The sequence below is a fragment of the Plasmodium fragile genome (genome assembly GCF_000956335.1).
Source record: "Plasmodium fragile strain nilgiri unplaced genomic scaffold supercont1.1, whole genome shotgun sequence".
Taxonomy (NCBI): Eukaryota; Apicomplexa; class Aconoidasida; order Haemosporida; family Plasmodiidae; genus Plasmodium; species Plasmodium fragile.
The window spans coordinates 458,713-474,130 of record NW_012192581.1 but is presented as its reverse complement, the minus strand read 5'-3'; the positions used below and the strand labels follow the sequence as shown (position 1 = coordinate 474,130).

General features: G+C 38.1%; 3 protein-coding genes across 3 annotated transcripts; 1 reads left to right on the top strand and 2 right to left on the bottom strand.

Annotated features, from left to right (window-relative positions):
- Positions 1-4,638: 4,638 nt before the first annotated feature.
- On the top strand, positions 4,639-6,430 carry AK88_00107 (uncharacterized protein; the record flags this gene model as incomplete). The annotated part of the gene is made up of 5 exons (XM_012477758.1): positions 4,639-5,454; positions 5,642-5,770; positions 5,869-5,965; positions 6,170-6,228; positions 6,389-6,430. 5 exons carry the CDS (start codon positions 4,639-4,641, stop codon positions 6,428-6,430), a joined length of 1,143 nt encoding a protein of 380 aa, XP_012333181.1.
- Positions 6,431-7,982: 1,552 nt separating this feature from the next.
- On the bottom strand, positions 7,983-10,252 carry AK88_00106 (uncharacterized protein; the record flags this gene model as incomplete). The annotated part of the gene is made up of 7 exons (XM_012477757.1): positions 7,983-8,640; positions 8,822-8,900; positions 9,104-9,190; positions 9,351-9,451; positions 9,645-9,704; positions 9,843-10,086; positions 10,207-10,252. The coding sequence occupies 7 exons, from the start codon at positions 10,250-10,252 to the stop codon at positions 7,983-7,985; spliced, it is 1,275 nt and encodes a 424-aa protein (XP_012333180.1).
- Positions 10,253-11,252: 1,000 nt separating this feature from the next.
- Positions 11,253-14,063, bottom strand: AK88_00105 (uncharacterized protein; the record flags this gene model as incomplete). Its single annotated transcript, XM_012477756.1, has 1 exon — positions 11,253-14,063. The coding sequence occupies one exon, from the start codon at positions 14,061-14,063 to the stop codon at positions 11,253-11,255; it is 2,811 nt and encodes a 936-aa protein (XP_012333179.1).
- Between the last annotated feature and the right edge of the window lie 1,355 nt (positions 14,064-15,418).

Sequence of the window (15,418 nt, the reverse complement as noted above, 5' to 3'; positions counted from 1 at the left end):
CTTAACTGCCCGCGTGCGCGAAGCTATGATGTAGATGGCAGTTTGCACATGTAGATATACCTTCGCACTTAAGTACATTTACACATCCGCTTATTTACACATTTTCCCAACGACACACTCACTTGAGCAATACACGATGTTACGATGGCCCGCGAGAAAATGTGTTTCTCCGGTGTGTGTAAAATGGTCTCTATTGCTAATTGAGCATTTTCACCCGCAACACAAATGTAATAAAAAAAAAAAAAAAAAAAAAAAAAGCGTTTTAATGCAAATATTTCAATTTATGCAAAAGAAAACACATATAGCACATGCTTCCTCATCTGTAATATTTAATTCTTTTTTTTTTTTTTTTTTGTCAAAATTTGAGGCCTATAGAGTTTCGAATTATTTTGTTGTAAAGCATTTATAAGGACGTAAAAAAAATTCGTGACAAGGAACTTGAGATCCTGTGGTGCTCGTGGGAAAAAAAAAAAAAAAATTCAAAAGCGTGTAAAAAAGGGAAAAATGGAAAAAAAAAAAAAACGACTCCACAAAATGTTTCAAACGTGGATTATAACGTTTTTCTCAAAGTCCCTCACGTGTGTTCTATGCTTCTTCAAATATACATAATGGCATGTGTACATGTATATATATATATATTTTTTTTTTTTTGTTTTTTTTTTTTTTTGTTCTTAAAGTAAACCATTCGGGGAGATCGAAAATAATTAGCATAAGGGAAAAAATGGTCAAATTGGGAAAAAAAATTCATCAATGATTCCAAATGAGCCTTTTAATTTTTTTCTTATTTTCACACTTTGACATTATTCTCTCCTTACAAGTTTTTTTTTGTTTTTTTTTTTAACACACATTTTTTAAGTATATACGTGGAAGTCTCTCATTTTTTGAAAAAAAAAAAAGGGGAACTTTTTAATTTTTCCGGAGAACAAATCACACAACTGTTGCCTCGCGGCTATATAGTGAGCCACGTTTTTGCACATGAAAATTCAAGGGCCGCAGGAGAATTGGAATAAAGTGGAAAACAATCGCACATGAGTCTCAAAGAGGTCGCACAGGCGTCGCAACAGTGTTGCACAACTGTGAGAACGCTTAGAACTTGTAAATTCTGCACAATTCGCAAAAAATTGTCGAAAAAAAAAAAGGAGAAAAATATTAAAAAAAAAAAAAAGTACCTATCTACAATATGTGCAATTTTAAAAACCTTCCCAACTTTTTTGACCTCGCTATGTTGCGAACTTTTGAACTTCTTCAAAAAGGAAGGAGAAACAAGTTGCTTTGTCATAGGGCAAATTTTCCTTCTTACGCCACTTTTCCGCTGAAATGGGGGATTATAGGTGTAACATTTTGCGTGCCGTTTTCTGGAACTATTTGAAAAAAAAAAAAAAGGGAACAGTTGAAGAGAAGGCATCGCAAAATTTACCCATAGGTTAAGCACCAGTTACACCAATTTTACAAAAATGGAACGCAAAAATCACAATAAACCTAAGGGAACATTTGGGACCATGTAGGGAATTTTTCTCCATGCACAATCTCAGTCGTTTGCAACTTCTGTAGATCCAGGTGTGCAAAAATGTTCCCCCTGCACCCTCATTGTGCAGGCCACGCGCACTCAACTTATCGATTTCTGCCATATTATTATCCAACGAGGCACACATGTCCACCACTAATCGTCAATCCTTCTTTTTGCTCATTTTTGTTCCCCCTTCAATGCGACTTATATATGAAGGCCATTGCATTGTTCATTTGAAAAAAAAAAAAAAAAAAAAAAAAAAAAGTCACTCTCATGAATGAGCCCCTGCGCAAAAAGGCACACTTGAAAAAAACATAACATGCAAAATGGGTGTTAAAAAAAAAGTGTACCTCTCATTTATTTACGCTTAAAAAAAGAAACACACATAAGGGTATAACTCACGCTTGGGGGAAACATACAAATGTTGTTTAAACATCACAACACCTTTTTTGAACAAAATTTTGCCTAAAAAATTGTTAGAAAAATTGGATAGTCCAAAGTACTACCCATTACAAATTTAGGTTTGCGCAAAATAATTTGCGACAACAATTTTACTGCATTCAAAATGTTCCTAAGGTTTGTTGATTTTTATAACATGGCGAAATTTTTTAACACAAAAATGTTCCACAAAAGGTTTTTTTTTTTTTTTTTTCACGAATTATTTGTCAAATGGATGGACCCCCAATGGGGAGGAGAATAACCTTTTTTTTCCCCCCTCCATGGTCTATGCCTTTTACATTTCAATTTTCAGCTGCACAAATAGAAACGTTCAACGCACGGGAGAACAACAATAGTCAAATAAGAAAAGGTGTATAAAAATAAATGCTAACATAACACACACACACAGAACAGTGCTCGTCTTCCACCCTGTTCTGGCAAACATGTGGCACATAACTGTGCAGCATTTCTTGCTGTGTGCTAGGTATTTTCCTGGTCCACGCATGTACATATATAGCTACACAGATCGAGGGGGCCACACGAAGGGCTGAGTATCAACTCAAACTCGCGCCGGAGTTCCACATCAGGACGTACATCGACGCGCACAACGGACATTGCGTACATACACAACTTCCTATATGACCTGTTCCCTTTATTCAACGTTTACCATGTATATATTTGTCCTGCACCCTTTCTCCCCTGTTTCGCGCCTCTGCAGTGCTGTTCGCATGGTCATTCGCTTACACGACCATTCGTCCATTCGGCCGGCACATCGAACTGGGTGTTCCCCACAGAAAACATCAAAGAGGGGTATCACCCCAAAATATGCCACCCAAAATTGTACCTAGCTTATTTTATATACATACGGGCACATGTACATATCCGTTCCTTTCTACTTTCCCTTCAAAGGTCAAAATGTTGTGTGTTCATTTTTTGAATATCTCATTTTTGCCTTCACAAAAACAATAAATAAAACTGCCGACTCATTATTTGCCACTTAACATTTTTTTTTTTTTTTTTATTATTACAAAACAGCTAAGTGATAAGTTAATACCAAATTTGAAACACTGAATGAAGGAACGATTAAGAGTAAAAAAAAAAAAAAAAAAAAAAAAAAAAAAAAAAAAAAAAAAGAATAAAAGAAAGAAAGGTAAGAAGAAAGGATGATTAAATGGTTATATTAGCGAAGAAGCAAGCACTACTACATTTGCCGGTGAGGCGAAAGATAATTAATCAAAAGTAAACAGCCAGCTGATTTTTTTTTTTAAGCTTGAAAGGGCATTTTTTTTTTTTTTTTTTTTTTTTTTTTTTCGCTCTTTGAAAAATACTTCATTTTTCTGATTCGTTCGTAAGCTCATCTCTGCGTAGAGAAGTCACAAACGTGACGTATGCGAGAATTACATCCGCATATTGGGTTATGTTCCTGTATATAAATTCATGCGGTTATGCGATTGTGCTGCCATGTGACTGTACATTTTATTCGTTTTGTTAGCGAGGGTGTTTTTTCCCATTCTTACATGTCATGCGGATGTTCCATTATTTTTCTTTTCCCCCCCCTCATTTAATGAGAGCATTTATATTTAAAGGAACAAAAATCCTTCGAACGGGAGGTAGCCAATTTTGCTGAGCTGCTTTGTTTTAACTCATCCCATACGATACACATAATTGGAACATATATGATGAAAAATACATACTTATATTTTTGAGGAACCCCCAAATAAAGCGGAACCTAGGTGAAGAAGCCCTTCAATACGATACAACGTAAAGGAAGTATTTTCCAGTTTGTATATTTTGATATTTCCACAAGTTATCTTTATATTAATCCTCATATCTTCTTGAATGGGTAACAGAGGAATGCTTCCCACCCCCTTTTTCTTTTTTTTTTTTTTCTCGTCACCCACAAATGTATATCACACAAGTATACCGATCGTAGCAACAAGGCGAAAAAAAAAATATATATATATACATTGACGTACATGCACAGAAGAGCTGCATACCGAGGCACATAATGCGTAGCAACATAAAGACATCGCCCTAGGGAACTTTATAATATGCGCACATGATTATACGCTTGTCCAGAAGAAGAGACAACCAATTTGTGACCCACCAGGTGGCAAGAGCATTTTCCGCAGAAGGGAATTTACAAAGTTGGGTTTATCCCCCAAAAGAAGAACAGTCAGAAGGAAGAGAAAAAAAAAAAAAAAGTGAGGACCTTTCCCATGCTGTACCGCTTACAGAAATTGTCACAGTTACCCCCTCTCATGTATAACAACGCATGAACGCCCCACCCTGCTTTTTCCCCCCGTACATACACACAGAATCCCCCTGACATATCGCACACATGCTAATGTCACTTCTCATATTCCCATCACATTATTTCGTTAAATTATGATCGCTCGGATGGTAAAAGTGGCAAGAGGGACATCTACATATACACATTCACAGGGGTATGTCCATACAGGTCCATGCGTAGGGGTGAAATTTCCCGAACGCGTTACAAAAAGCGCAACGTAGTATAACGCAATTTTGGAGAGGGCAGCATACGGAGTATAAAGGCGCGGAAATAGCCGAAAGAGATACAGCTAATAGGTTGCCTAATCGGTGGGTTGGTCAGTCAGCGCATTGATTAAGCGACTGGCGATTAAATAGAAGGAGACTATCGGGAGAGCTTCCACCCTCTCGCGCAGAGCAAAATGATAGGGAACAAAGAAGATGCGTACGAATGTTTCAATCTGGCGACCCGATACCTGAAGGCGGGGAATTACAGCCATGCGAAGAACCTCTTTCTCAAATCCAAGCGCATGTACCCCGATATTGACATTAGTGAGCAAGTGAAAATATGCGAAGAGGAATTAAGGAAGAGGGAAGACGCCGCAGCACAAAACAACGCAGGTCACTCCAACGGAAGCAGTCATAACAGCAGCAACAACAGTGCTAATTACAACAGTACAACATACAGACCCAATCATAACAACCTGCATGAACGCCATCCTAGAGCAAAGGATGACGGCATAGAAAAAATATTGAGCACAAATAATTATTACGAAATTTTGGGTGTTCCAAAAAATAGCAGTGATGAAACGATTAGAGCTGCATATAAAAAATTGGCAAAGTTATATCACCCAGATAAGAACAAAGAACAAGGAACGGAAGAAGCTTTCAAAAAAATTTCGATAGCCTTCCAACATTTAATAAATAAAGAAAAAAGACAAGAATATGACAACAATTCAGAAACGGACCATTCACACCATCATCCAACTTATAGAACCACGCATTATTATTATAATGATGATATGTTTACACCTGAAGATATTTTTCGTAATTTTTTCGGCATCAATTTTGCCACATGTAATAACAGGTCATTCAGGACCAATGTCAACAACAGCAGAGCCTATGCAAATACTAACACTCATGCCAATAACCAACGGACTTCTTCCTTCATTCAAATCGCTATATTCCTTATGATGTTTGTTATTTTTTTCTTATCAAGTCATTTCGAGCAGCCCAAGGTAAGAATGCGCATTTAGCCCATTTCTCGCCGTGCTCCTTTGTTGTGTGCGCTACGAAAAAACAGCCAAAGCGAAAGTGAAAAAAAAAAAAAAAAAAAAAAAAAAATTATGAACGGGTCAGCTAATTTTAACATTTTACGATGATTTTATGGTGATTTTTTATTTTTTTTATTTTTCCCTCTTTTAGGCTGTCTACTCGCTCAATAAAACGAACTACTTTGACACACTAAATTACACCTCGTTGAACAAAATACGGTTTTACACGAAGAGGACGTTTAATTATAATTACCCGAAGAATAGCCATCCGCGTTTTCAAGTGAGTTTGCCGCACTGTGTAGCGCTGCCGCATGGTCATTTCATTAGTTACACCATGCCCTACATTTTGTGTTTCCTGCCCACCGCCCTTTATCGCAGATCGAGTACGAAGTTGAGTACAAATATTACGAGCACGAATGTCACATGCTAACGAAGAAAATAAAAAATGATTACTACCGAGAAAAAAACCAATACCGTAAGGCAATTTTTTATATGCTCCTATCATGTTTCGTTATTCCACATATAGCGAAAAATATTATCATGGGTGGTTTAGTGCGCTTTTTAAATGCGCATATATAGATCGGCATATTCGTACCATTACACGTTCTTGTGTGTCTGTCCACTATCATAAAACAGTTTGGTTTGACCCTCTGTCTTTTTTTTTTTTTTTTTTTTTTAGAGAAAAAAATAAATTATAACGAAATTCCGGAAAGCTGTATGAAGTTGAAAACGCTAGAGGTAAATTCCTGCCCCAACTACGTCGCGCGATTTAGAGGCGGAATGCGTACGCATATACCTGTACGCCTGATTACACGAGTACTGTTCACATCCGCATATGTGTGACTCATACGACCATGCGAATGTTCATCCACCCTTTTTTTTTCCCCCCCCATCATAGGACCAATACAACAGCTACATCATGAAGTTAAAAAGACGATAGCAGAAAATACGCACACGTGATGAATTCACCTTTAAAATTCAAAACACCCTATTTGAATAAATAAAATAAAAATGATAAACAATTTCTCTCCCCTTTTGATTTTAACATTTCGGAATGCTATACCTATTCCTTATTGTTTTAACTAAAACCCCCCTCTTTTGTGAAATAATATTTTGAAGCGACACAAATTTGTCCCTATTTAATTATAACCCCACGGCGTATAAACACAACCTCATTTCCCCTCGCCCTTCCGTGTTTCCCAGACTTAAGCATTTCAAACGCAGTTGTTAGTGCTTGCACACGAATGGTTTACCCCATAGGGTTTATGCCTTCCAAATCACGTTTCTTCCGAGACCTGCACTTTTACAATTTTTACGTTACTACATTATTACATTATTACGTAGTTACATTATTACGTAGTTACATTATTACGTAGTTACATTATTACGTAATTACACTATTACGTAAGTACATTATTACGTCTTGCCTCCTGCTTCGCTTTTCCTTCCCAGTCCACACCTCTCACTTTTTTTGTTTATCTGTTTGTAGTTTCAACAAGCCCCTTTTTTTTTTTTTTTTTTTTTTTTTAAATTCAATCTAATTAGATGAGTATGCTTAATAATTGTATAGCCACGTTCATGTGCACGAGTATGTATTGTATGCATATACATATAAGTGTATAAATGTATAACCACGTCCCCCACACCGCTGCATACATATTTGTTCGTATGTATTCGTGCACACGTGCGTACGTCCCAAATGGGATTGGTCTAAGGTTCACATCATAGACAACCCATTTGTGTCACGCGATCCCCCGTTAGTGTGTGAAATATATTTATTTTATACCCCTGCGCCTTCCGCGCATATATTATATACCTTATCAATTTTTGTTGAAACTGTTGCATTCTTTCTACACATAATATGTGAAACTCCTCTTCTTTCTTCTCCCCTTTTTCCCTGTTTTTTTTTTTTTAAATCGATCATTTTGCGTAAGTTTTTTTCGCCTGTACCATATTTTTTTTTTTTTAATTTTTTTTTCTAGCCACTGGCAACATTTTCTTGTGTGCAAGCGCATATGCAGACAGCGCGCGCATAAGTACATATAAATATGTTCATATATATTTGCGTACGTATGTATGTACTTATATATGTAGTATACGTACCCCTGCGCATGCATCAATGTACGGCGTTGTGCCGAACCCTAATTTTTATAATAATACGATACGCACAATATAAAGAATAATTAATTAGCACTTATTTTTAGGTGGACGTAAGGCAACAAAGGGGTGCAACGATAGGCCACAGGATGCGGACGCTGCGTGCTTTGTAGTGACTCTAGCTGCGGGCGTAGGTCGGTGTTCTTTCCGTCGTCCCCCTGTTACTTCTCCTACCCCCAGACTCTGCACCATCCCAAGTTTTCTGTTTTTACAGAGTTGATGTTTGTGCACCACCCATCGCGCCTGTATGTGTGTGCGTGTAGTTGCACATGTGGCTCCCCTAGATACAGACTCCTATTGGGTGATCGCTCGACAAGCTGATACCTCTGACACTGCTAAGGTTCTCCCTCGGCCTCTCGGCGCGTTGAACATATTGACTGCTGTGCACTATCGGACGTGTGCGACGAGTACTCATCATTGCTGTTGTGGTACATTTTGTCTGTCTCGTACAATTCCTTCTCTTCTTTTTTTATTATGTCTTTGATGTACTCATAACCAAACTCTTCGTGATTATTGGACGACCAAAGTGTGATATCGTTTGAGTTTTCTTTATCAGTGTTCATGTTTTTCCCCCCTGCGGACAAATTCCTACTCCGTTTCGCCTTTCCCATTTCTTCACGGATAAAAGCGGCATTCCCCGAGGCACCATTTATTTTTTTCTTATTTTTGTTATGAGATATGACATCCTTTATGTTACTACAGTAAGCATTGTGTTCGTTTCTCGCTGATTTAACATAGTAGGTTTTCTCGTCCAACTCGTCCCCCTTTTTATTCCACTTTTTGTTACTCGGTTTATTCTGCGAGTGATGCTCACAATTAGCGAAATTTAAATAAATTACTATTTCGTACATACACACCAATATAGCATTAAAGAAGTTATCGTTTAAGCCTTTTAGTATCACGCTTTTTCCTTTATGCTTATCCTTCACGGTTCTGAAAATATGGATGCTTTTAACGTCGTACATAAAGTAAGCATTCTCCAGATCGTAGAAGCTGCATGTTGATGGAAAGAAAAAAAAAAAAAAAAAGGGGGGAAATTGCTTGTAGGTTTGCACCTCTTCTGAAATGCTGAATGGAAGTGTACGTGCATTCACCCGTGCGGAGATATCCTTATTGGTATGAACACACTCTTGCATTTTTAGAAAGTCACCCCTGTGATATACGCCATATTTACCTGAACGTTCGTAGCACATTGGGAGTCACACCCTTTATAGCGGCCTGGTACGTGTGAGAGTACACCGTCAAAAAGTTGTCTACAGAGGTGAATCAGGAAAATGTAGTTTGAGCATCATACCTTGTTGTATACACAGTTATACTAACCAAGGAAAACTTGGTTCACCAAATGTAACAAAATGGGTGAACACGAAAAATACGGGCACATGTACATTCTGTACATGTATACGTATAGTTATTCAAAAGTATACTATCACTCTTTATAATGACGTAAGTGTTGTACCTATATTTGTGCCATCTAATACCATGTAATTCAGCTTTTTCTGTTTATATATTTCGAATATATTTTTAATTAGTAACCCATTGCAACCTGTTCAACAAGAAACGGGGGGAATCTTTGTGCCTGTCTTTTCACCGCGAAAAATTATTTAAATAGTACATACAAGACATTTTAAAGTAACACACAGGGGCGCGGTGTCTCTATGTTGCTTAAACAAACATGTGTTCATTTCTTACAATCTTGTTTATACCTTCTTTTCCTATATCCCAAGCTTTCTTATAGGATAAGTTTATCTTATCAATTTCGGGAACATTTTTTCCCAAGGGTTTCCACTGAAAATTGATTACTCTGCTGACACAAGGGATGTGCATACATAGTGTTACATATGTAAGGTTTTCGATTTGGAAGTGACTTAACCTTTTTTACTTGAGCAGAAGCGCGCTCGGGATTTATCCTTTGTTGTATATAAGGGAGCAGTTCTCTGCGCACACAAAATGTCGAATTGTGTAGGGGCATTTGGCGAGGAGATTTAAAGAAAACTCACTTTGTTTTATCCCTGTTGGGGGGCACTCGTCCATATGCCTTAAGCGGGAAGTTCTCAGCACTTTCGGGGTAACAAAGGGGGAGTGAATTAAGCAGAGTTGGTGGTGAATTAGGTACAGCATTTTTTGGCTGCCTTTTTGTCTGTTTTTTTGCTGCTCTTTGTTGTCTTTTTTTGTTTTTTGTTTTTTTTTTTGCTGACCTGTTCATATTATTTATGTAGCTAACTGTGTAGCATTTTTTATACTTTCTCCCCCTTTTCAACTTGAAGTCATTACTTACGTAGGAGAATAGGGGGATGTTCTTTTCATCCGTGGAACAGGTGTTGCCAACGCTTGAATTTTGACTTTCATTTGAATATTGGAAATTGGATTCAGCGGAATTTTCCAAAAACTCGTGCACATCCTTGTATGATTCCACGCTTGTCTCATACTCATTGTCTTGTACTAAAAAATAGGACAAGGAAGGCAACAACCGTGTTATTTTGTAGCAAGAAGAATGGGGGAAAAAAAAGAATGGAAAATTAACGCTTCTTTGCACAAGCGTGTGGACGCGCATAGACGCACTCATATCGTTATAGGACACAAAAACTTCATCCATGTTTTCGTCCATTCATTGAGTTAACAGGTTGTTCTATTATTCACCCATTAATAGGGGTAGCGGCTGGCAATGAGAAAGAGGAAGGACGAAATGCAAACAGGTAATACACGTGAATATAACCATTTATGCATGCACGTATATGCACATGCACACGTTCACATACAACTGTAGGGACGCGACGCGGACGAATTTTCAAAAGGCCACAGCTGCTTTGTTGCTCGTTGACTCCTTCCCGTTTGTTACGCTAAGGGTGTCATTTTTTAAAAGTTCCTTTTAGGAGGGTAAATATTTTTAAGAAAAAAAAAAAAAAAAAAGTTAATTAGGTAAATGAATAGGTAACGAATAGGCTACGCATAAATAACGCATATGCCACGAATTTGCAACGAATAAGCAACGAATTAAACAACGATTAAAAAAAAAAGTTGTAAATAAAAACAGGGAAACAAATAAACACTTGGGCGAAATGAACATGCGCACTTAAAACAAATTTACATAAAATTGTGATATATAAACCAAACAGGATTTGTTTCCAATTTTTAATTGCGCACAAACTATGACTCCGCAAATTACCCATACGAAGTGGTATTCGTTTTCTTTTCCGGTTAGCAATTTCGTGCAAACAGGCAATGATCAAGCGAATACACGTTCAAATAGGAAAAAAAAAAAAAAAAAGTATGCAGTTGGGGCGGTTTTCCGTTAGGGTTTTACCCCGCCTTTTTCACCCACGTGTACGCGGTTCACGGGGTGTTGTTTGCATACGGGGACAAATACATGTACGTTGGGAAAGATGCATGTATATATATGTACACACATTGGTCTCCCATTATTTTGTACTCAAGGGAAAAAATAAATTAAACGTTTTGCCTTTTATTTACAACTGCCGCGCGCGTGCGTCTATTGGTACATGGGTCTGTTTGCATTATGAGACCATGCCTGACATGAATTTTATTTCATTTTTTTTTTTTTTTTGCAGTGCGGCAAAACATTTTCCCCTTCAGTACACACTCTACTTTCACTTGATGATGGTTCCATCTTGATAATTTAAAATTTCGTCATTGTCCGAAATTTGGTTTTTTCTAATATGGTCGATGGTAAAATCAATTTTGTTTATAACATGTTTTATTATACATTCATTTTTCAAATTGTTTTCTGCGAGGAGAGATATTTTGGTCACCAATCTCCGATACTTCTTGCCCTTGAGCGTCTCCTTATACTCTTTACATATGGCTTTAATCCACAAAAAAAAAGTTCCTAGAAAAAATCTATTCCTGGCTAGAGAGTTCAAAAGAAACTCTAACAATTTTATGGAATATTTTTTTCCCAAATTGGAAACTGTATCGTTGATCAGTTTTTTGTCCTTTATATTAACCAACATATTTATAACATGGTATCTTCCTAGGGATATATTTAGCTTTATCATGGATGACAATGCTATGAATTTGTCACTGGCGGTGCTTACATTTTGGTCATCGTTGTTTTTCATTTCACCTTCGGAGTGGCTGTCAATATCGTTAAAGCATTCCTCCGTCTTGTTCGTTTTGTTCCTGCTCGGCACATCATCTGCCATTTCGCATGTCAATTCGTCTAATGAACTATCTCCTACTTTAGCCTTCTTTACTTTTGCTCGTTGTGTAAAATTTCCCTTTACAATCTCCACCTCTGGTGTGCTTTCCTCCTTTTTCAATTTTCTTTTTTTCCTTTCCTCTCCCTTTTGTTTGCCCACTCCATCAGCCATATCATCGTTCACGGCCCTCAGTCCATTCATTCTGGTTACCTTTCCTGCTTCCCCCAATTCGTACGTTTGTTCCTCCGCCAGCCTGCACTGTACACTGTCGCTGCCCCCCAAGGACGGCGTAGAACTACACGACGCGTGTGTCCCGTTCCTTTCGCGTGTCGAGTTGGTCAAGCTTCCATCATTTCTGGACACATTCGTGGTGACCTCGCATTCGTCCACCTCCTGCGGGGTTCCCCTTGTAACGCATTCCTCTCCCCCTTTCAGATGACCCATCTCATGGCTGCTTCCATCGGAGTATTCTTCCTCAGGGGCAGACATGTCATCATGCGAGTCGCTGTTCACATGGTTAAGGTCACATCTTTTTGAAGCCTTTTTATTCGACTCATTGCAAATCACTTGTTCTAATTGCGTGTTCTCGCCACTAACGGCAGCGTGCAGTTTAACCGCGTCATCATCCCCCTTGCCATTATTCACATGCCCCTGTTCCGCAGTCACATCACTCTCGCTGTAATCCGATCTGTCCTCATCGCAACTGTCCGTCTTGTCACTGTCGTCATTCCACGTGATGTCGCTATCAATATAGGAATCGCTATCAGAGTAGCAGGAAAATTTAGATTCGTTCATAATTTTGTGCACCAAATTTTTTTTCACCTCATTATCCTCCACATCTCTAATCGCTACAATTTTCTCATTCGTATTCATCAATTTCAGCAGCACAGTTTCTGTACCCTTTTCTGGAAGGCTTAAAAAATCGTGACGAATTTGTATAGTATAAACAATAGCTGATTTTTCATTTATTAAAATTGTATCCACAAAAAAGTTATTACTTATGTAGGCATATTTCGTAACCATGTGTTCTAAATATTTTAAAAAATTCGGAGAATCTTCTTTCTTCTTTTGTATAATATATTTTTGCTTCATTACTCTTTTTAGCAGTTTATCAGAAGCATTATACATTTGTGCTACTTTAAATGGCAATTGCATGTGTGCTAGTGGGGCCTTCCTGACGTGTGCTAGGCCAAACTTAAAATGGGGCATGTTCAGGTGATCAATGAGATAGATCAGGACTTTGCCACTGTCGCTGTATATGAGTAGGTACAGCTTCACAACCTCTTCCTTTGTACGAGATTTGCTGCTTGTTTGTTGTTCATGGGATACTTGTATGTGCCCATTTTGGCCTTCCCCTTCAAGTACTTCACTTGCGTCTACGACATCGTTAGAGTGTTCCCCCTCATTGGAGGTGCCAAGATGTGTCTCCTCTGGTGCGGACTCCTCACCCCAGTTGCAACCCCTCGAGGGGTGTTTGACTTTGAAAAAAAAAGCTCCTTTTATGGAGTCATCATGAAACATTGTTATATCGAGCTTGGTAAAACATTTCTGTTTATTCTTCACTTTTCCCTTTACCAATTTGTACACAGTGACATCCTTACATGAGTAACTACAAACGTGTATGACTTCCTTGTATTCGTTCCTCCCTTGCAAATGTTCATTTCGATGCGAATGGTATACATGTTCCTCTTGTCTGCATTTTGCAGGCAGGTTCATGTTAGTATTACTCAGCTTCAAAGTTTTGTCCTTCAAGTAAAGTAGCTTTAAAAAATATACTCTACTTTTAGTACTCAAATATATCATGTTTTTCATATGGGAGCAAAAATTCACCTTCACAGGAGGCTCCTTCAAATTTAACATAACGCTACACTTCCCAGTAGTCTTCGCTTGAAATAGTGAACACTTATTCTTTTGTATAAATATCATGTTTTTTTTAAAGTATACAAAATCGAGTGGTTCACAATTATTTAAATTTGTTAACGTGTTTTTTTTTTTTTTTTCACAATCATATAGTGAAAAAGTATTATCTGATAGCATCACCAAATCGGAGCTGCTGTGTACGTATCCTTTCAAGAATGATTCAGACGACATCCAGTCGTTAATTTCATATTCCCTTGACTTGTCGTTCTTCGATTTTAACTTAAACAAACGCACACTGTACTTTCCACCCTTCTCATTATTGTCCACATTGTGCACGTTATTTATTACCAGGTCGTTTCCCTCCATGTCCATAACATCTCCGCTGTAATCCATCCTCATTCTGTTCGACACATTTATTTTTGTTCCAACCTGAACCATAATCTCTTGGCAACGCTCTCTGCAACCCTCTCGGCAACGTTGCAATTTTTTCTCCCCACGAAAAAAAAAAAAAAAAAAAACACGTTCCCCCCTTTTTTGGGACAATACACCACACTGCTGCTACTAATGTCGGGGAGGGGGTACGCGAAGGGAAGGTGCACCGGATGGCAATACCCGGTGTAGCGGCTCACCCTTTTTAGTGTGCTCCTTTTTGCTTCACACTTATGGGGGAGTGAGACCAAGCAGATCTTCCTACCACAAATGGTGCGCTAAAGGGGGTGAGACATATCGCTGTGGCCGCCAATTGGAACATGAATTATAAGTATGAAATATTTGGAAGCCCATGCAAAATTGGAACATACGTTAGGGGATAAGCTTCATGGACATATACGCCGCGTGGTTCAAGGGGAGCGCTTCTCCTCCTTTTGCCACGATCAGGGTGACTTCCCCCAAAACGACGCCTTCCCCTTTTTTTCTTTACATATGCAGTTCTTCCCGCATGTGCCTTCACATCATATGTTTGCCTTCAGCGTATTTACCTACGTGAGATCGCAAGATGGTACAATTCTGTAGGTCTCCTCTGAGCCTCGTTGTTCCTCTATGCGCCTCTCTACGTAGTATGGTCCTCCTACACGTTTTCGCTTGGCCCACTTCTTCAAACGGCAACGCACAATTCTTAGGAATGCTCACAATTTTGCTTTTTTCAAAGCCACATGGGGTCACAAAAAGGGGTAAACTTTTGAAACAAAAAAAAATTATTTCAATTTGGATGCTCGAACATATGTAGGTAAAAAAAAAAAAAAAAACAACGTAAATATAAATATATATATGTACCCATGCGTTTCTCCCGTTGCTTTGTTATTATTTTTTTTTTTTTGCGTTTTCTTGGTTACGTAAAAAAATGCAACGCGGAAATGGTGTCAAAAGGGACTTTCTCAAAAATAATACGAATGGCAGTTTTCCTCCTTTTTTCATGCGCAAGGGAAAATTGCCCTATATGTTATATATAGGTATTATTTAATTTTATTTTTTTTTTCCATAAAACAAGCAGCGGTATATGAAGCATACAAAATACATTTTTTTTTTTTCCCGCGGTAGCCGTATTTTTTTTTTGCAGCCGCGTGTTCAACTTAGTATATATATAAACAAGCTTGTTCCTGCGTAATGACAAAATATAGGAGGGTGGCAATAAGGGCAGCGACCTATGCGCAGCAAAAAACGACTGGCGGCCTGACTGGCCTATATATAATAACATCCCATAAGATTAATACGCACAACGGGAGATATATTCTTTTTACCCCTTCACCAATCTGAGT